Source organism: Phaethon lepturus, unplaced genomic scaffold, assembly GCF_000687285.1.
Source record: "Phaethon lepturus isolate BGI_N335 unplaced genomic scaffold, ASM68728v1 scaffold35764, whole genome shotgun sequence".
In the NCBI taxonomy this organism is placed as follows: Eukaryota; Metazoa; Chordata; class Aves; order Phaethontiformes; family Phaethontidae; genus Phaethon; species Phaethon lepturus.
In genome coordinates, this window is record NW_010537633.1 from 12,197 (window position 1) to 33,292 (window position 21,096).

Below are 21,096 nucleotides of genomic sequence, written 5' to 3' on the forward strand. Positions count from 1 at the left end.
ACATTTTTAAAAATGTTGCACAATAGGCCACTAAGTTGTGCTCTAGCTATATTCGCTTATTTCTGTTTTATAGTGAGTGTGACCTTAGGCATCCTATAAATACCATTTCTCCCCCCACCTTCAGCTAATAAATAATGGAAACTGTACTGGAAAGAAATTTTCTTGCCATGAAAAAGTGGGAGGTCCTGAGCTGCCCTCTATAAAACAAAGGATGTAGCATGATTTGTTTTCTTTGGTTTTTCAAATGAAGAAAATATGGGGGTGGGAGGGAATGAGAAGATGCTTCTAAGTGCAGATATGCTCTCCCCAGCACTACAAGGTAGGATGATGTCTGGTGTGGGCATTGCTTCCCCCAGGACAGTAATACCCATCTGTGAAATTAAGACAGATGAGAGAGGTTTCTGAACGGTCTCAGTACATGGGAAGAAGGAAGGATCCCATTCTGATTTACCCTCAGGCTTTCATATCCAGCAGTGGAAACCAACCTGAAAGTGGGTGTTGATGAGCGTCTAAAGGAGCCCTTTGTGTAATTCAGTGGGCTGTGTTGTCCAGGGCTCAGAGTAAATTTTCAGAATGGCCCTTTTTGACCTTAAAATCTGCTTCTGCAAGTCCTCTTTGAGACCTTTTTGCTCTGTTTTAATGATGTCAAAAAGCTGTAGTGTAAATGTGAGTCATGAAGGGTGCACATATGGGCGGGCAGACACGTTTCATTTCGAGAATCCATCACACATGTACTGTGTGTCACGTTGGAAATGTGTCTGAGGTCAGGTTTGGGGGGGGAGCTTCCTCCTGCACTGACTAAAATCAAAAGTGAGTCCATGCCATGCCATGCCATGCCATGTCACAGAGAGGGTGTGGGGCCACATTCTGACAGCAGCTTGGCCTCAAAGATTAGAGAAGGGTCAGGCAAGACCTTGTGTTCAGCAAGGGGGTCTTACTGTATAATTTTGAAGGCAAATGAGGTTCAAGAGCAGGGTGCACATGATGAAAAGGCATTTTCTGTCACTGTCTTCATCTTGCAACAATAACCTGTGCAACCGGATATAGTTGAAGATGTCCCTGCTCATTGCAGGGAGGATTGGACTAGATGACCTTTAAAGGTCCCTTCCAACCCAAATTATTCTATAATTCTATGATATAAGCATATTCTATGATATTCTGGTCCAGAAACAAATAAGCTTGGAAATTAGCACTGTTAGATCATTAAATTCTTATGCCCAGGTGCCGTTTCTTATTTTATGCCTCGGTGATGCTTTCTAGTCTCATTTGAAATCCACCTAGTTTGAGGCCCTGCTTTCCTTGGAAGCATGTGCTAAAACCTAATTTAGGGGAGGAATATCTAACAGGCTGTTCTGTCTCCTACCTGAGTCTAATTCCCCCCCCGCATTGCCTCTCTCTTCTCCATAAGCAAGTCCATTGCTTTGTTTGGGTTCACCCTGTTCGTAGCTGCATGGTCTGTGATGCTTATTCCCATCTTATCTATATCAGCTCTTTCAAGGATTTTTATCTAAATATGAAATGAGACCCCTGCCCATTGACTGGAGATTATAACACTGACTGTGGAACAGACATGATAAATAGTAATAAATGTGCATGTCCCTTTCAATTTTGTCATACTTTCCATCTCTGTGTTCCTTCCAATTTTCCTGTGTATCAGATGCTAAGAACGTGTCCTCGAAGCTATACTGGTCTTCCCCATGTCTTATCTGTCCTAGGTCTCTTTTCAGCCTTACGTGGTTCTCTGCTTTGTATTGAGCGTGCATGTTGTGTTGCTGTTTCTTCCATACATGCATTATTTTGTCTTTTTCCAAATTCTATCTCAAGGATTTATTTCCTGCCCCTGTGTGATTTTCTTTATATACTGCCTCTCTCTGCTGGCATCACAAAAAAATTTAGCATTTCCACCTTAAGCCCTTTTCCCTGCTTTTCTTCACAATGAAAGCTTTTTGTCAGTTTCCTTCGTTTTCTGATTTGTTTTTATTAAGCGTATTTTTATAGTGAGGGCTGCGATCCGTCAAAGTAAACAGAAACAAAGAAAATGATGCCAAGTTTTTGTTTGTTTAACGAAACAGATCAGACTTTAAACGGGATGATGTCAAATTGGTGCCGATGACTTAACTTGGTGGTAGCTGGTTCTGACTGCTGGCTATTGACAGGAAATCGTGGAAGATCTCAGCATTTTGAAGAGCCTAAAAACACAAATACAGCTGTGGGGTTGAAAATCACATGGTGGTATTAGTATTGGGAAGTGCAGGGTCACTGTGAGTGGCTCCCCTTTGTTCAGGAAACGGTATCTATGTGCTGGTTAGTTAATTAGTTAGTTGAAGACCACTATTTTTTTGGCTGATAGGTGTGAGGTGGGAGTTTAACCTGGATTATGGTTAAAGGGTAAAGGCCCCTTGAGATTCAGTGCCCACCCAGCACACCTCTGCCCTTCTCTTCAGCAAAGGGACCTGCTCCAATGTGGCAGGGAGCAGGTCGGTCTGAAATGCTGCGGGGTCAGTGGCAGGGTCCCACCACCGACCCTCTGGAGGGTCCCCCCCTCTGTCACCACCCACCGGGGTGAGGTGGCTGTGGTGGCCTTGAGCAAGGTAGTTCCCTGCCACCCTGGCCTCACGGCCTTAAAGGGGGATTTGCCAAGCTGCTAGCGTAAGGCAAAGGAGCCTGCTTGAGCCGGGGGAGCGTTAGCTGCTCTGGGCTGCAAGGCGCTCTTCGGTTCGCTTGGCGGGTCACCCCGTGCTCTGGACCTTCCTGCTGTGTTTGTCCACTGCGCTGCTTTTAACCGTCTCCGCTCCTTTGAGTCAGCTTGTGCTGCCCGCACGGCGAAGATATTTTCCTCCTGTTTCAGAAGATGGGCGATTCCCTTTCCTTCCTGCGCAGGGGGAAAGCTGCTCGCCCCATGCAGGGGTTATAACAAAACAGTGGGGCCTGGCCAAATAGCAATGAGGTGCACAGCTGGCTGCGGGCAGTGGCGCTCTGCTGGTTTTTGCTTGGTTCTGCCTCTGTGAAAACTTCTAAGAGGAACTGTCATCTTTCTCCCCTTTATTCAGCAAGCTCTTAAGCTGTGGGTATCTGTGAGGGGATTTTGTGTGGAACGCGAGGACTGTAAAGAAACAGGTCCTAAACCGTGTGCTGTTGCTAATGATTCTGTAGGCTAGCATGTAAAAAGCCAAATGTTTTAACAGAAATTAAGGAGTGAAAACAAAGGACTTGCTACTATGAGGTACCACGTGGCACCAGCCTTATGACTTGATGGTGTGATTGCACTGGTCTACATCCTGAGTGTATTCTTCCCTCTAATAACTTCCTGGAAGAGTTGAAAACAGAGGGGTATGCAGAAAATCCACTGTCATCCAGATGTTAATCAGTACAAAAGTCAAAGTTCAGAAATAAAATATGAATGAGAAAATTGTGGGAAAGCAGTACTCTCGGTGCTTGCCTCTATTTCGGTACCAGGGACTGTGCCGGCAAATTGGTGCAGTCTGGAACAGCAAAAACCCTCGGCAGTACCCTGATAAGTCAGAGGACCTGACACCTACAGTCTTGGAAGCAAAACTTGCAAGTTGCCTTTTTAAGGCTCAGATTTTCCAAGAGCAATGACAGAGCTGTTTCAGCAGAGAAAAATACATACCCTTTTATCCAAGACCCAGAAGTTTAGAGCATTCAGTTGTCTGTTTGATTTGATGGCTGGGCTTTGAACAGGTAAGATGCTTCACAGCCATTGCCCTTAGAGAGCAGGGAAGCTGTAGCGTGCCCATTTTACAGGCTGGGAAACTGGGACACCCAAGCGCTCAGTTGTTGGAGAGAGGAAGTCGAGAGCAGAGCTTGAAACGAGTACCAGCTCCCTGATCTCCATTTTAATTAAATTCTTTCTGCAATTGTCTTCCCTGGCAGTTTAACTGGTGGAATGTGGTCTAGTGGAGAATTTTTGGCTGCAAACTTGACAGGAATATTTTTCTGGGCCAGATCCTTGCTTAGTGTAAATTAAGATGACTCCACTAGTTACAACTATGGTGCTAGCGATTTACTCCTACCTCTGAGAATCTGGCCCTGGTTTGGAGACAGTGGGCAGTGTCATATAATTTGCTTTTTTTAATTTTAGTCTGTCTAGACACTTTTTGCAGCACCCCTTTCTGGGAGGACTTTGTGCCAGCAGCTCTGGAACAGCACCACACTTCTCTGGTGAGAAACACTTAGCAGACACAGTACGGAGGTGGCCTGGTGTGCTCAAACGCAGCATTTCACCTCCCTGGTGCAGGGTTTGGCTTTGATAGTCTCAGTGGTTTTGGTGGAGAGGTGGCAGAGGGGATTCATGGCAGGATTTCTTCCCTGTGGAGCAGGAGCAAGTCCGTCATTTTCCCCACTTTTGACGACGTGTTGTCCCAGCTGAGTGCTGAAGATGGCTGGTGCTGATGCAGCATTTCTGTGGTAGTTTTTCTTTCCAGCAATGGATGACACACCTCTCTTTGTGGCTAAGGTGGTCTTTCTCCTGATTTTAAAGGCCATTTGCTAGTCTTGTGTTTATTATTACAGTCAGTCCTTCCTCACATGCCGTCAGTATTTACCACTTAGCCTTTAGCTTCTCTGCTATGTTTTCTTCCACACTGAGTCACCTGGCATAGGGGTGGTACCTCTCCAGCCTTCTTCAAACTCGTCACGAGGCACACACAGGACCTAGTTTTTACGAAATCCTCAGATTTGCTGGCTGTGGTTAAGCAGGTGATTAGCTGGGACTGTTTTTCTTCCCCTTCCATTCTCTTGCCAATTCCCGAGTTACTCACCAGGATTGTCTGTAACTCTGTTTGTCAAGAGCCAAACGTGGGAAAAGGCCATGACTCTGGCTGGGGCTCAGCAGCAGTGGTGATATTATACCCTTTACTACCATTACTTCTGCTTGAATCCAAATGTACTTAACTCAATCCCTAAATCCTCATAATAATTTTAAAAAATTTGCTAATCATAAAGCCCTACCTTCTGTTGTTAACCACCTACATTTATGTGTCTGTACTCAGCCCCCACAAGGAAGGGGCTGCAGAAGAAAGCAGAAGGGAAGATAGGGATCCTAAAGTTGTTAAAAACAAAATTTGTTTTTGAGAAAACCATAAAGCATGCACTATTTCTGGGACTCCACCTGAGCGTGATCAACACTCGTGAAACAGAGCTCTCCCAGAAAAACAGCTTGCATGGAAATGGGTAGGAGACTCTGTGCAATTTTAATAATTTTGAGAGAGATGTTTCCCCCGTGAATTGCTGTAGGAGTTTGCACCCCTTCCCCCACACTCAGCAGAGGCAAGAACATATAACTATCCTCACGTAAGGTAGCGCAGTGTTAATAATGCTGCTGTATTGATCAAATTGGGCTGCTTTGTCGCCAGGGACATCTGGGAGGATTTATTCTGACTCCTAAGGCTGTGCCTCCTGAAGTACATTTTCCAGTCTTTTCACGGAGAGAAGGGTGTGTTGTGCTTTGGGCTTAGCCTGCAGGAGCGACGCATTCAAAAATTTCCCGGTGTCCCATCATCCGCTGCCTCTATCATTTCTGCTCTCAGGGCTCCCACCTTACTCCCACTCAGAGCTGGACGTATCTCCAGTTCAAAAATGCGTTGTAGTGCGATCCAGTTGTTTGCCCTTGGAGAGTGCCTGGAGGAGCAGCCGCTGGCTGCTGGAATGTGGATAAACACAGGGTGACAGGAACAGGAGAGGCTTCCTCTTTGCTTAGAAAGTGAGCAAAACATCGGTAAGAAAGCAACATGGAAGGAAAAACATGAGCAGGGTGGTTTTGTTCCCCACCCCCCGGCTGATATTCATGACCTTGTTAAAAAGATCGGTCTGCTTCAGAGAGTGCACGTGGTCATTTTTAAGCGTAGGGAGAAACCGAATGTGGCTTTTATTTTCCATCTGATAAATTTCCAATTGCAGGTTTTACTTACAGAACACTCTGAGTAGTCTGAGGAGAACACGATCACCTTGATATTATATTTATGAGTAAAAATGGTATGAGGCAAAGAAAGCTCTTAGCTCGCATGTAAAGAAGACTTTTAATGCAGTTTTTGCTTCCAGGAATGCACCATTACTCGTGGTGGGGCAGGGACACATTAGCAGGCTTGACAGGAGGACTGAAATGCCTCAGGGCACTCAGGGGTTTGCAGGGGCAATTTGACATCATGCTTCTTTGACAGGTGTCACGATCTCCATGCTGGGTAGTGATGGGACATCTGCAGAGCAGGGAAGGGTTAGACACATTTGAAACGGAGGAAAACCCCTGAACCTTGCTCTGGTGACAGTGGGAGCACCTCTAGGGTGCCCTGAGCTGAGCCCATGTGTTTAGAAGTGCTGTGTTGTCTTCTGCAGGGGCTCAGGGTGGCAACTGAGTCACAAGTAGTGCCTAGAAAATTGTGTCCTCAATGCATAGGCTGCCCATAGTGCCAGCTATATCTAAAGCAGCATGGTTTGAGTGCATTTCTCTCCCTTTCTGAGTCCCAGTTCCTGGACTGCTGGGACTGAAACAGATCCCTCCAGCAGCCCCGGCCACCACAAGGCATTTTGTCTCTCGCTTCAGCTCTGATATCATGCAACCACTTGGGAAGCACAACTGCTTGGGAAGCGCAACCACTTGGGAAGCGGAGCCGGCTGGAGGCAAAGCAGCAAAGTACTCCCAGGAATGTTCCCTGCAAAGCAGACACTCAGCTTGTGGTGTCTTGCACGGCTCCTCCTCTCCCACCATAAAGGTTACCTTTATATGTTCGTAACCAAAATAAAATTGCAGCTCCTGAAAGCTATAATTTGTACTTGGGGGAACATAATGTTTGTGTTTAGCTATTGCAGGATTGTACCAAAGCACAGTGACAGAGGTCTGGAAGTGTTTGGGATGACGATTGCTGGCAAGAGAGTCCGCCTTTGGGGGCTACTAAAAACAGCTTTAGTTAAGCAGTATTGATGATAAACAAAATGACAGGGTGGATTGGTTGTACCATGAGGAAGAGGACCCCCTCCTGCAGTGGGGGAGGCTGTCCTTCCTCAGTTCCTGCTATTCCCCTTCCCACAAACCGAGCCAAGAGGGCCTGGCTGCAGTCTTCCAAGCTGTGACATTGGAGACTTCCATCCCATCTCAGAAAAGACAATAGAGGGAAGGAGTATTATACAGCCAACCCACAAAAGCAGGCTTATCTCAGGAGATGCTATATAGGCTTAAATAGATGTGGAAAAAGGAAATCAGGGAAAATAGGATGCTTAAGGTAAACTAACTACATTTTTTAAACGTTGAGTTGGAAATATGCCAGATAACATGTCCACTGTTGGGATTATAATGACTACAATATGTTTCCTCTTTTCCTTGTTGGTAAGTGGGTTTTTGTTTCCTTTCTGGAGAGTGGTGAGGGACTGCAGTGGCCTGTAGTGCATGTTTGGTATTGAGCTGGAGCTGTCTATGGCAGTTTAATGGGTAAAGCTGCAGTGCTGTGAACATGACATCTTCCAATTCCCAGCGTCACCATTTGGGTCTTTTCATCTCAGGGAAAGACGCAATGTCAAGTTTCATTTGGTTTACTCAAAGAAGATACTTAAGGATGGGGCTGGAAAGCTGAAGGCCTCACAGAGAGCCTCTCAGCAACGTAGGTGCAGGCAGATGGCATGCTGAAAGCCTTGCCAGAAGAGAGATGCTCTCATCTGGTATCATCTCCGCAAGGTGGTGCTGAGTGTTGTGTTCGGTGGTGTACCTGGAATTAATTTGGGAACCATCCCAATTAATTTTAGAAGGAAAGGTGCCAACGTAAACTTGAGGGTCTGGCAGTATTGCACAGTATTCTCCTATATGTTTGCAGGGATATTTTGCCAGGAGAAACAGAAGATTTAAGAGAGAGCATGGAAAGGGACAGTGACTTGCCTTGACTGTGAGGCTCCTGCCCGAGTAAAAAGTGTTGCTGAGGAGGTGCAGCGTTAAGAAACAAGGGAAGGCGAGGGTGCTCGTAGGGAAGAGAGGCTGGAAAGAAGAGCCTCTCTGAGGTCCTGGAGGCAGAGCAGTTTCTGAGCAGGGCTCAGACAGGTCCTATCCCATCCTCCACCTTCAGGAAGAATAGAGTTTCTCCTGGCCTTTGTTTCTGCTGATGCTTCATCACACCACCCAGCCTCTGCTTTTCACCAGCCTGCTTAGAGTAACAATTTACCAATCTTTGGGCCTTTCTGCCTTGTAGTCTTTGCAGACTTGGGAGTCTTGCAGGTAGCCATACCGCGCATTTCTATGAAGGCATGTCATGATGGCTTATCATATAGATAGCTCCTCTAACAAAAGACAGTCTTGTGCACAGAAACATCTTGAATTAACTGCTTGGCTGCTGGGAAGTCATTGTATCTTCCAGGAATGCAAGACATTGCATTCCTTCTAGGCTATTTTCTGGCTGCTCTGCTATTAATAACTTTGTCCTGAAATAGCACTTTCATATTGCAGCGTATTAAAATCCATAACAACTGGGTGGGTGTCCACAGTCAACAGACTGAAGAAAGCGAGCCAGCGCGAGAGCCATGGTTGTGTAAATTGGCTCACAGAGGTGTGCTGACTCTGAGCAGCTGGTGATCTGACCTGCCGAGCTTTCTCAAGTCAATAAATGGCAGGGCTCTTAATGGAATCTCTTGGCTTCCCATGCCATGCTGCAGCCAGTAGCTATACAGCCTGCTGGAAACCACCCCGACCCAAGACTGATCTCGTGGTCCTTTCACGAGGAGGGAGCAGTGCCTCGTCAGTTCTGACAGTGCCCCTTGAGTTGCTAATGATATCCACAAAAGGCCCTGCCAGATTTCTTTCTTTGTTTGTTCTAATGCATTTTGGGGATACAGTTATCCACAGATGCTTGTGGGCAGCTGGGTTGCTGCTGAGTGATTGGGCCAATACTGGCTTTACCAATGTGCTCTAGCAAATTCTTTAAAAGAAGATAGTGCTGCTTTTATCAGGGTGCGTAGCAGCCCGGGTGCACTGCCTGTGTGATTTGAGGCTGATCAAAATCCCTGGTGGCTAGAGTTTTGGAACAAGCGCCTTGGCAGAGCAGTGTAGAAAAGAAAAGCAATGGAAAAACACGCTTGGCTGTAAGGGAGCATCCTTTGGAGGGCACCTGGCTTTTGAATGAGAGGCAAGTTTACCTGCAGTGGGAAGGCTGTTGTTTCTGTGCACAGGAGATGAAAACTCTGGCCTAGAAGCTGCAGAAACCAGTTTGTGAATACCCCTGTATAGACTGCCCAAACTAAAAAAAAAAAACAAAAAACCCCACTAAAAAAAAACAAACAACCAACAAAAAAACAAAAAAACCCCAACAAATCCAAATATCAGGTTGTCTGAAGTTGGTGGTGTTTTAAAATTCTTCCCATTTTTCCATTTGGGTCACATTGTTCCTAATAAAGTAGACACGATTTGTAATACAAAATAACTATCTCCAGCCGTCAAAGAACATGTCAAATTTTGTTTCACGTAAGCCACAGAGTTAAATGGCGCTAATCAAGAGCAGAGTTTCATGGAGTTTGAGTGTTGGCAAGGTCCTCAGCTGATGTAAACAGGAACCATGAAATCAGGGCTGCTCTCTGCTGATTTACCCCAGCTGAGAATCCGGTTGTGCTTCCCATTGCTTTGTTTCTTGTCAGAGGTTTTTTTCTTGGTGCAACAGTGAAACTCAAGTCTGTTGTCTTCTCTTTTCCTTGCCCAGACTGGCATATTTATCACAGTAGCACATGCCTCTTCTTGCTCTTGTAAGATAACAAATTGCCCAAATGATTAAAAAAAAAGAAAAAAAAACAAGAAAAAAGCAACAAATGGCTTTTTGTAAATGTGCTTGGACGGTTGCTGTGCTCGTGTTAAGTTTAAACTTCAGCCAAACAGCCCACTGCTCCCTGCATGGCGGAGTCAGGCTTTGGTCCTATATGTTTATTATTGTTTAGAAATGGTATAAATGCTTTTTTATTCTTTTTTGTTCTGACCTTATTCTACAACACATTCCCCTCCTTCCTCCTGCTTCCTGTTTCCCAGACAGGTCCCCACCTCTTCCTCCCCACAGCCAAAAATAATACAAAAGGGAACATACAAAAGGTTTTTTGAGCCATGAGATGTGATAATGAATGGGCATCATGTACAGGGTAGATACAGTAGTCCCAGTGCAAAAACTTTGAACACGCGAAGTCCAGATGAAGAATTGCACGTTTTAGGAATTCAGTGTTATTCATGCTCTTGTTTAATATGTTTTTTGGTCAGAGCAGAAGAGATGACTCACAACCCAGGACTTATGAAATGTAGTATATATTGAGTGTATTGATCACATCTCCAGGTTTGATTTAATAAGCTAATTGTGAAGAATTGTGCTTATGCATATGCTGTTGCGTGAGAGTGTGAGAACACAACTGGTGTATACGTTTGTGTCAGCTGCTGAGAAGGAAATGTTAAGCTCTCTCTGGATGTTAATGAAACATCTCTAAAGAGGACACTTTTTCATTCATGATCCTATCCAGAGTAATTACAAGGAATCCAATTCTGCTGTGTAACTCCACTGCAATACTTTGTAAGGATGAATCTTAATTGAGGATCGAGAGCTAAAATATTGCTCTGCTTTGTACGTTCCACAGCCGTCAGCATTTGCTTTTGCATATCCATTTCCTGTGAGAAGTTTACCACACTCTGGGGCATGCTTTGAACCTGATCCTTTGATTTCAGTGAGAGCTAGGACTGGCAATTGAAGAAGCTAATTGTGCGTTTTTGCTATTTATAATGCAAAGTTAAAGCTGCTTCCAAACTGGACAGCAACAGGTTAAATACACAAAGTTTGGGGAAAAGTTTGCAGTGAGGTCCGCTATCCAGCTCACTCAAAGCCATCCAAGGTTGTTATATAAATAAATGATCTCTTCAGAAAGATTTTGCAACGCATTTATATTACATATATATAATTTCTCAAACGGTCATTGTATGGCTACTTGTTGTCTGGATTGCATGGTATCACGCAGGACGTGCTGGTGTACAAACACACATGGGTTTTATCATATTTTGATATTAGCACAATGGGCTGTCTGCATTTTTGATTTCTTGATTTGGCTATCCTTAATCCTTTGCTGACATGGATGCTATTTTTTGTTGTTGTGACTGGTTGCAGACATTTTTTCTATCTTTATTAAACAGTCAAAAAACAACAAAAGCTGTCCAAAGTCCTAGTTCAGTGTTTGCAGATTTATTTCATCCTTTTTTTAAATCTAGATGCCCATCAAATTCAGTCACGCTTAGCTGCAGTCCTTTGTTCAATATCTCACAATCAGTGCACTGAAATTCTTTATGCTTGGAGCGCAAATACCACAGATTTTTAGTGAACAACTTTGGCTTGTCCATTTAAAAGAATATTTGCTAGATAAGATGTATTTCATTATCACTATGTTTGGGAACAAATCTTGATTTTGTCTCCTTGGTTAGAGTTATAGGTTCAGACTTTTTTTCTGTTTGAGACATTTGTTTTACCACCCATTTCTGCTGGTGAAAATTGCTAATTTATGGCAAAATTGGTTTTGATCCTTCAAGCTTTAAAGGCTGATCAAAATCTTTGATAACCCTGGTTCCATCATACCCCAGAGCAACAGGAAGATGGCTTGTGTTTATATGAAGGTAGCAATTCTGTCCTTTAAGTAAATTCATATAACTTTTTGCATTAAAATGTATCTTTGCTGAATCTGGTTGAGGCTTCTGATTTCAGCATCTTTCATGCTCTGAAGAAAAATGCTGGGGAGAACATCCAGGGAGAAAGCCATCTGGGTCGTGGTGGGAGAGTGTTCATTGAGAGTGCTGTTCTGCGTAAATAACAGTGAATGGGCTGGTTTTGCTAAAAACATTTCCTTAAAGGTTCATTCTTTGCGCTAAGGCCAAGGGGGAAAATGGGCACAGGCCATTAGTATGTTGCAGAAATTTGCAAACAGAGGCTTGAGTCCTGTGTAATGTAGTCAAGAGTGAATAGACTTGTCCCTTGCAGACTCTGGTGGCTGGTGAGACCCCTTCAGCCGATGTTAGGGAGGACCAACCCGATGGCTCAGGTGTGTGACGAAGTTACCACAGGAAAACAAATCTTTGTGTATCAAATGATCTTTGCTGACTATGCATGTGCCTGCCTTTTGCTCTTGGCAAAAGCCTGTTTGAGCGTACAGTTAACTTGATTTGCTTCGTATATACAAGGGATTAAGAACATGCATGCAGATATTTAACACGGGTTATCTGTCATTAAATGTCTTATTGTTGTACCTGAAAAGTGGGTTTAGCTGTCTTTTTTTTTAATGAACTATATAACACATAGGCGAGATGTGCTGGCACAAGACTAGGAGTTTTGTCTTAAATCCTTTGCAATAGACATTATTTGCTATCACCTGAAACTTTTTCTTACTATTCATTCTTTTCAGACTGCAGTTTTCCATTTTCCCAAGTGTATTTTGCAAAACTACTTATTTTAATACTTAAATTCTGTTTATTTTATGCTGTCCCAAATGTTAAGCTTCTGATGTGCTGCAGCTTTTTGACAACTAGCAACTGCCCAGTAGAGGTTGCCAAGAGGAAAAGCTGGAGGTTTTGGCAGCTGGGTGGGAACAGATGACTTGGAATAGATGGGCAAGAGTATTAGGTTTTTGTTGTTCAGAAAGTAATGAAGGCTTTTGGCAGTGGGAAGAAGGTGCATCTTTCAAACCTTGTTTTAGGGTTCAGGATAAAAATAGCATGGCATTTCAGGGAAGGCAGGTGAGTTTTGAGTCTCTTATTCCTCTTAACTTCAGGGCTGTCCTACAACATCCAGTTCAGTATCTGCCTCTGGCATCAGCACTGCAAGTGCCACCGTAGCTCAAAGCTTTTGCTGTTCTGCTGAAGAAAGAAATACTGACACCAGGCACTGCACCTGGTGCTCCTGTTTGCTCTGAGCTTGAGTGAACTGTCGTGGCACTGACCTTAGAATTACTGTTTTGGGTTGCCTTCAGATTGAGAGTGCTTCTTCTTCCTTTGCAGTCTTGAGACTTTCACAATTATTTAAAGTTACAGATGAGGCCGCTTTTTTACGTGCCAGTGGAAAGCAATGGGGCCATGATGAAGGTTGGAATTTGACCTTCACTATTGCATGTATAATTCTGCTTTGCTCATATAAATTATTCTGCAAAGAGAATCCTTTCAAGTATTGTAAACAGAGCTGGTAGATAAGACCTGCTTGTCAACCACATTCGACATTTTCATTCTCTGTCACAGCCTGATCTAAGTATCCAACTTCTTAATTAGGTTTTGGATAACTTCCAGGATTGGTGCTTGATGTCCAATTATATCTGCAGTAAAATGGCACTTAGAAGTAACTAGCACTTCCAGATAAGAACTTCCCGTGATCTGCTAGAAAAATTTGAAATCAAGATGTTATAAAGTACTTCAGCATCAATAAAAACAGAGGAACCCAGTGAACATGTTGATGAGGTGTCTTCCCTGACTTTCTGTCCTCAAATCATAGTAAGTGTTTGGGCTTTGTTTTACCCTTGACAGAACTTCACTGTTGCCACATTGTCTTGTCTTTAGCTGTGCAAAATGCCCAGGAGTTTAAGTGCTGTAAAGACTTCACAGCATAGGCAAGTGCTTCTGAAATGAGCTGTGATTTTGCAAGAGCCTGTATGTATGGGTCAAATTGTGATACGTAACAAGGCCACCAGTCAAGACCATGCTTTGCAATTCATTGGAGCAAGTTTAGATTTATACGCTGGAAACTAAGAGTTCATTTTGGACCATCAGTTGGAATTAAGTTTTCCAGAGCTGTCTGGACCTGAACCCAGATGTCAGAGTTGTGTCGCTGCAGAGGCCAGCTGGCCTACGGGCACGTCTTTCCCCCATCATTCTCTAAAGGAGCGACAGAGACATGGGGTACCTCCACTGCCTTGAGGCTTGGCACGTTGATGATGGTCATGGTCTCAGCTAGAGCCTTTCTGCTGGCTGCTCTCTGGGGCAGAGTGATGAAATCAAACATCAGCATCATGAGTGGTGACTCCAGCTCCTTCATCTCTGGATTTTGAATGTTCTGGATTGCACTTCAACCTGGACAGCTGACAAGCACCCTAAAACCTCAGCTGTCTGAGCCAAACTGAGTACCTGAAAGTCCAGGAGGGATTGGAAAGTCTGGGGTTCATCTTGTTGAAGTTAGTAGCAAAACTGTCTTTATTTCAGCTGGCTGCAAAATTAGGGGGATGCTAAGCTCTGCTGAAAATGGTACACATGTATCACATCTCTACTCTCAGAGGCACATGCTGGGTTTCTTTTGCATTTTATTTCATAGTGATGAGCATTGTCAATGTGTTTGATAAATAATCTTTACTTTCAGTAGATGAGCTTGAGGTAAGAATACGGGTAGATTAGAATTCATAGCTTTCTGAATTGAGAGATGTACTGAACACTGAATTTCCCTGGATCAGTGCTACTGCAAACACTGAAAAGGCTAAGAAGGAAGAAGGAGATCCTTACTAGGCATAGGACAGCACTACAGGGGCTGTCTTGTACTGTCTGAAGGATTTGGTGCTGCATGTGGAAGTGTCATGGTGTGTAGTTTACGTGTATTCTGCTGCTATACGTGCCCCAGAGGACTGAGATGATAGTTTAATGTGGGCAGTGAAGAGATGTTATGAGTTACTGGTGTGTAGGCAGAAGCACAGAGTGTTTCTTGCAGGTGATGGAAATGTGCCTCTGCTGGAAAAGTGAGCCTTTTTGCAGTTGTATCCAAAATTGAAAAATCAGACTGAGGCCTTGTTGGGAACATCCACATGCCAGACTGCCATCCTTTGCCAGCTGGCTTTCTGCAAGTATGTGGGGTCTTGCAAAGTCACATCCTATTATTTGTCAGCTGTGAATCATAATTTCTTTTAACTGGCTAAATTGAGGAGCAAGGTGCAAGGAGAATGACCTTTGTTAATCAGATGGGTTGAAGTAGTGAGTCACTTTTTATCCCTTACCTGTGAAAACAGCTTGACAGCAATCAACAATCTTAGGGATCTTCTTGTGTTCCTGAAGGGAGCCATCTTCTTCCTCCTGTTGCAATTTTTGAAGTCTTTGTTGCTGCAAATCCTACAGGCACTGCATAAGAAAGTTTAATATGCACCAAGTTGCCTGCAACGTAGCAACCAAAGGATAGTCAGGCTTAATGTCGCATGTGACATGTATTACATCCACTACACAAAGCTCCTCCTCTCTTGCATGAGTGGTTAAGGAGAAGTTGGACATCCAACAGAACCATGACAAGAGCAGCTCGCTCCTGTCTTTAGGTATCCTTGGACCATTTTCCTACCAGGTTGGTAGTGTAAGTAGGAGATCTACAGGCATTCACCAACATCTGAATCCACCAGTTTGGGTTTGTATCTCTGTGGATAGTGGTCAATATCCTGCTGCTCCCACAGAAAACTGGTGGGTTTTATGTGCTTGCTGGCAAATGATGTTGTGGGGATGGAGACCAAAGAACTCTCCTGCCCTTCATGATGGTCCACCAGGCTGGAGTGGGGACCTTGGTGGTGTCAGCCTGACTGGTTTCTCCAGGTCAGAGCTCAAGACAAGGGGATGGGCTTAGTTGGCCTAAAAAATAAAAGTCTTGCCAGGGCAGGAGTGAAGAAAGCAGGCTGGTTTCAAAACGCTGCCTCACCAGTCCCTGGGTGATTTGGGCCAGGAGGAGGGAAGGTCACGTAAGGTACTTGGCAGAAGCTGGGGAGCGCATATGGGGAAAGGCGCTTTGTTTCTGCCAGCAATTGCCTGCCCTGGCAAATGCAGCAGCAGGTAGGGACCTGGCAGGGGGTAAAGGAAGGGCTGTGGCCATAACCCCTCGCCAGGCTTTGTCTGCCATGCAGATTAGGTGGAGGGCTTTGGCTCAGCGTTGCTAGGCTCTTCCCCCCTATTGACTTGGTGGAGAGGCTGAGCGGGGTGAGAGGGAGGGACTGCATTATATTGTTTCTTTGAGCTGGTTTTTTCCCCCCTCTATGGGGAGATGGGCTTGATCCACTGGTTTTGGATTTCAGAGGCAGAAGGCAAGACATGACCAGCTGGTGTCTTGAAATGGCACAGGTGCAATGGCTGCGGGAGGGGGGAGCCAGCAATAATTACAGGTTTCTGAAGCATCAGGCTTTGCCTGAAAAGGGCTCATCGAGAAACTGCTCTTTATGGAAAATTAATGGTGAAGCTGGAAAAAACTGTCAGGCCTACTATTGTTGTCATGGGGTAGTGATGCCTTAAAGGAGCAGCACCTCCTGCTCGCCTCCTCTCCACGGGCAGCCCGGAGCCGGCACGCAGCTTTCTGATCCCACAGCAATTGAAATTTCATGTCACTGTCATCAGATTTAATGGCCTTGAGTCCCTGTCTCTTTTTTTTTTTCTCCCTTCCTTTTCCCTCCCTAATTTGTCATTATGCTTGCTGTTCCCCCTGGAAGCCTTGTAGTTATTCGGCCCCTAAACCTGTTTGTGCCCCACTGGGTGAAGGCTAAGTGGGCCAGGAAGCCCAAATTACATGATGTGGGAATTGAAAAGCCTTGTCTCTTTTGGCGAGAGGGATTATTCCTGAAAGACTGTGGAGCACATTTGGAAAGCCACCCCTAAAACCTGTTAGGATTCATCTGAGGAAAGACCAGATCCTGAGCTAAAGCTGTTCCTTATGGTCCCAGAAATGCACTTTAAAAAGAAGACAGAAAGGCTTAAGGCAAGAGTACTAAATGGTAAGCGTCCCACCTCCAGGCCTGTGTGCAGACACATTATCTATACAGTGTCATACCTCTGAAAATAACCTACACGCTGAAGTATAGCATGTCTCTTGCCATTTTATTGCATTTTGTCCAAGTCCATCTCTACAGCTCAGGTCTATAATCAGCTATTATTTTAAAAAGAAACAACAGATAACTGTCTGACAAATTCCGTTCTGAACTCTGAAAGTCATCCCAGCAAACTGGATCTGCAACCAGCAGTGCTGCTTCCTGGGTACCTTGGAAGTAATAATCTTGAGTTACCTGATAGCTCCTAGAGAGCTGTGAGAGGGGCTTCTTTACACTCCTGTTGATAGGATCTTTGTACCCAGAAGGCAGGAGTCTCTGTCTCCTCTGGTCATACAAATCTTTTGTTTCTTGATCAGATGCTGGACTGACTTGCCAGGTTGAGACATAGTTGGGTCACCAGCTCCCATAGGCTGAAACTTTTTGCCTAAAATCCCTTCCTTAATATCTCTAGAAGTGTTCTCTGAGGAGTAGTTTTTAGAGGTTTCTAAGAAATATTAGTTAGAATGTCTGTTTCTCCAAGTCCTGTAAAATCACGGTGGTATTAAACCAGCTAGCCTTTCAGGCAGCGAGAAATGAAAAATAGCACTAATAAACTCCATTAAAAGCTTCTGAAACTACAGCAAATGGTTTTCTATAAACGATAAAGGTTTATAATGTTGGTTATGGAGAACACTGGGCAGCATGATAGTGCCTGGAGGCTTTATTAGGGCTAGCTCAGGGCACCTCATATAAGGTACATTCGGATAGGAGGGTCAGCCCATCCTTGTGCTGATCACTGCTGTGGAGATGCAGAAACATGTTTTTATGTGGCAGCCTCTTTGCATCTTCACTTTTTAATAAAGTGCAATGTGTGTGTTTGTGTGCAAGTCTGGTGTCCTGTACACAGAAAGCTCTGTTTGACCAGATGTGCCAAAACCCCTCTAAAACTGACAGTAGGTCCCTTTTTTCTGTCACATCTTTTCCTTCTGTCAGGTCCTTTAAACAAGCGGTGGTGTCACTGGAAGTTTTTACCTGTCTCCTATCTTAAAATGCTACATTTCAGAATTGTGCTGTTTTAGGAACAGATTGGGCCCCAGCCAACTATGCTGAATTAAATTTGGAGTGAAAGTTAATGTTTGAAAAGGAAGAGGAAGCAGTTCTTTGGAGAGGTGACTTTTTGTTTGTACGTGGCCTGGCAATGGGGCCATTAGGATGGTTTCATATGGAGGCAACTGTGGGCCAGATTACACTTAAAATTGGGAAGGGCCTGGTGTCCATGGGACAATGTACAGACTTTTGTGAAAATGTAGAGGATGCTACAAGTGCCAAATCCTCATGTCTCCCAAAATGTGACCATCTCATGAGAAGGTGCTGGTATGCATGAATGCTGTCTCTGAATGGCACTGGAGAATGTTGTTCTCCTGCCCTAGGTGGAAGCTACACTGTAATCTCTCTCTAACAGTGGTTTCTCTTGCTCCCCTCTCCCTTCCCCTTCTGCAGACATGCCTGGAGTTGGAGCGATACCTTCAGACTGAGCCACGGAAGATCTCCGAGACCTTTGGTGAGGATTTGGACTGCTTCCTTCATGCCTCCTCAGCCCCAGATGCAGAGGACAATATCCGACGGCTGGACCCCATCCTTTTACCAGTGGAGACGAGTACGTGTGACAAAAGCGCCAACATGGACATTATCCTCTCACGGGACAAGCTGCTATCTGAGACGTGCCTCAGCTTGCAGTCCACCAGCTCTTCCACAGAAGGCTACACAGCCGTCAACCAGGCCCAACTCAATGCAGTAACCTCATTAACGCCCCCTTCCTCTCCAGAGCTCAGCCGCCACCTTGTAAAAACCTCACAAACTCTTTCAGCAGTGGATGGCACGGTGACGTTGAAACTGGTGGCCAAGAAAACTTCGCTCAGCTCTGTGAAAGTGGGTGTAGCAACAGCGACCGCGGGGACGCTAAAAAGTGGGCAAAGTGACAGTGAACAAGGAGGTACAGGGGCAGAAGCATCCCCAGAAAACAAGAAGAGGGTTCATCGCTGTCAATTTAATGGGTGCCGGAAGGTTTATACAAAGAGCTCCCACTTAAAGGCTCACCAGAGGACTCATACAGGTACTTGTGTAGGATGCTTCTCTCATGTTGTCCTCCTGCCACCTAACTGTAACCACCTCCTTTTATTCTCATTTAGAAAAGAAAAAAAAATCTCTTCTGAAAGTGCAAGCTTCAGGGCAGTGGAAAAATATGGTAGACCAGCAAACGTACCCATTATTCAATAGAACAGAGGAGTACACTGTCTACCATTAACCTGTTGGGGTTTCATATGTCTTACGGGGTTTGGTGCTGAGTAATTTTAGGATACCTAAGGGATGTAGATGTATCATTCATGTTAAAACTGTTAGCATGCCAGTTTGGGTTTTTGGCACTCTCTTCCCCAAGTCAGCTTTAAAAATGTTAATTTTAGTCAAGTGTTAATTGCTTCAAATAGAAAATAGCATGGGTAGGTTTTTGTTGCCTTCTGTATGGGGGAAAGAGAAAAATGTATTTCCAATCTGAGATATGCAGTTTAGGAATAATGTGTGCATGAGAGATCATGTGTGTTGATGCAGATGTGTAGGTACGCAGGTGCATGTACCCTTGAAATACTCACGATCTTGGACTTCTCTGGTGATAAAATCTTGTGAGAACAAATGAAAGAATGACATGGAGCTTGAATAGAATAGTGCAGGTAGAGAGAGGATAGGATGTGTGGAAAGATGTCAGGCTGTTACTTTGTGTAACATTCACTAATGTTACATGTAAGCTCCACTGTGTAAGCTTCTTGAAGCATACCAAATTGGCTTAGGTTTGGCTTTTCAGGATCCCCACTCTCCTGTCATTTGTTCGTAGTCCCCAGTAGCTTTTCAACTGGTATTCATTGGCAGTAATAGCTGTGCAGTTCGCACGCGTTGCTGCTTTGTTCTAGGCTTCACATGTGATGAGAGATGATAAATTCCCATTAGCACTGTCTTATCATGTGATTATTCTTGTTTCCAGAGGGATTGCTGTAATCAGTTTTCTCAATTTTACTGTAAAATGTGTGGTCTCTTACGATAACTGCACGTTTAATTCATGATCTTATCATGCAGGCAGATTCCTAGAAGCAAGGCTGTTCTTGCAAGGTAGAAAATAACATGTTGGACCAGTGCAGTAAATCAAACAAATGTGTGAGTTGTTAAGAGAGCTGCATCCGTCAAATACTAGGCAGACCCCTAAAAGTTACATGGTCTGAAGTATAAATCATATTAAGATATGAGGCATTGGTTTTGATCTTTTTATATGGGCTTTCTAGTGCTTTTACTGGGGATAGCCACCTTGCCACGAGTGAGCTCACTTGTGATCCAGTCATTTGAAAACCAGAGAAAGTAGCGCACCCATTTTAAAATCTGCAGCAATGTGGTCAGGAGGCTCCTCATAGTGCCAGTGCCACTGTGAGGCTGGCCCCCACCGGGGCTGTCCGGGGGGATGTCCCAGCCAAGGCCTTCTAGCAGGCAACAAGGCTTTTGTGAAAGACACAAATGCAGAATGTGAGAGCCATTGACACAGTGGTTTTGTCTGTTCAGATGTGACCCCTGTGTTCCTCCTTGAGGTTGAAGTGATGGGTCTTACACAGCTCTTCCTGAAGTTAGTCGGGGATGTGACACAATTGCCGAGAAAGGGTGAACTTGTGGAGTTTTTCTGTTTTTGACACCCAGTAGGTGGGGATGTGGACAAGGAGTCCTGAGAGAGCACTTGCAAAAACCGCTACTCTTTCAACACATCCACCCTTTGGAGTCAAAATCTTGCAAGATTTTGCATGCTTTTGAACCCAGCCTTACGTCTGGTTGAATTTTGTATCTGAGGTCAAAACCTTTCCCCTCAATAACATCAGCATGTGAAATCTTATGTTTTACAACTAATCAGTGATGAGAAACATTTCTCTCTGGCCCTGTGGTACTTCTGTTGAATAGCCTTAGAATGTGTATAGCGCCATGGATGTGTATGTGTCTGCCCATCCACAGCAGTGCTCAACACGGTGAGAAAGGCAAGTCCACCTTTGCTGGCAGATGGGGAAGGGCTGAGATGATGAGGCTGCAGCTGCCTGGGTGCAGTGCCCACACCTCCCACTCTCAGCACCTCACTTAATGTGTTCAACTACCCCTCTGATTTTGCCAGTTAAACCATGAGTGGTTTAACCAGCCCCTAAACCATTTATTAGTTTATAGGAGTGTTCCTGTTTCCATCCACCAAGTCCTAAGCAGGTAGCATAGGTAACAACCTGCGTTGTTAGGATTGTTAGGAAAGCAGGAAGGCAAAAGACAGGAGAGAATACAAACCTGGATGAGGAG

The 21,096-nt window shown here is 44.6% G+C and overlaps 1 protein-coding gene across 1 annotated transcript in view; it reads left to right on the top strand.

The window, feature by feature from the left end:
• The window catches only part of KLF7 (Kruppel-like factor 7 (ubiquitous)), a gene marked incomplete at its 3' end in the record, with an annotated part of 30,881 nt that extends 12,037 nt beyond the window's left edge, over positions 1-18,844 (top strand). The window contains exon 2 of the mRNA XM_010286551.1: positions 18,232-18,844. Coding sequence (XP_010284853.1) covers positions 18,232-18,844 — 613 coding nt within the window. The remainder of the gene's footprint in view (positions 1-18,231) is intronic.
• Between the last annotated feature and the right edge of the window lie 2,252 nt (positions 18,845-21,096).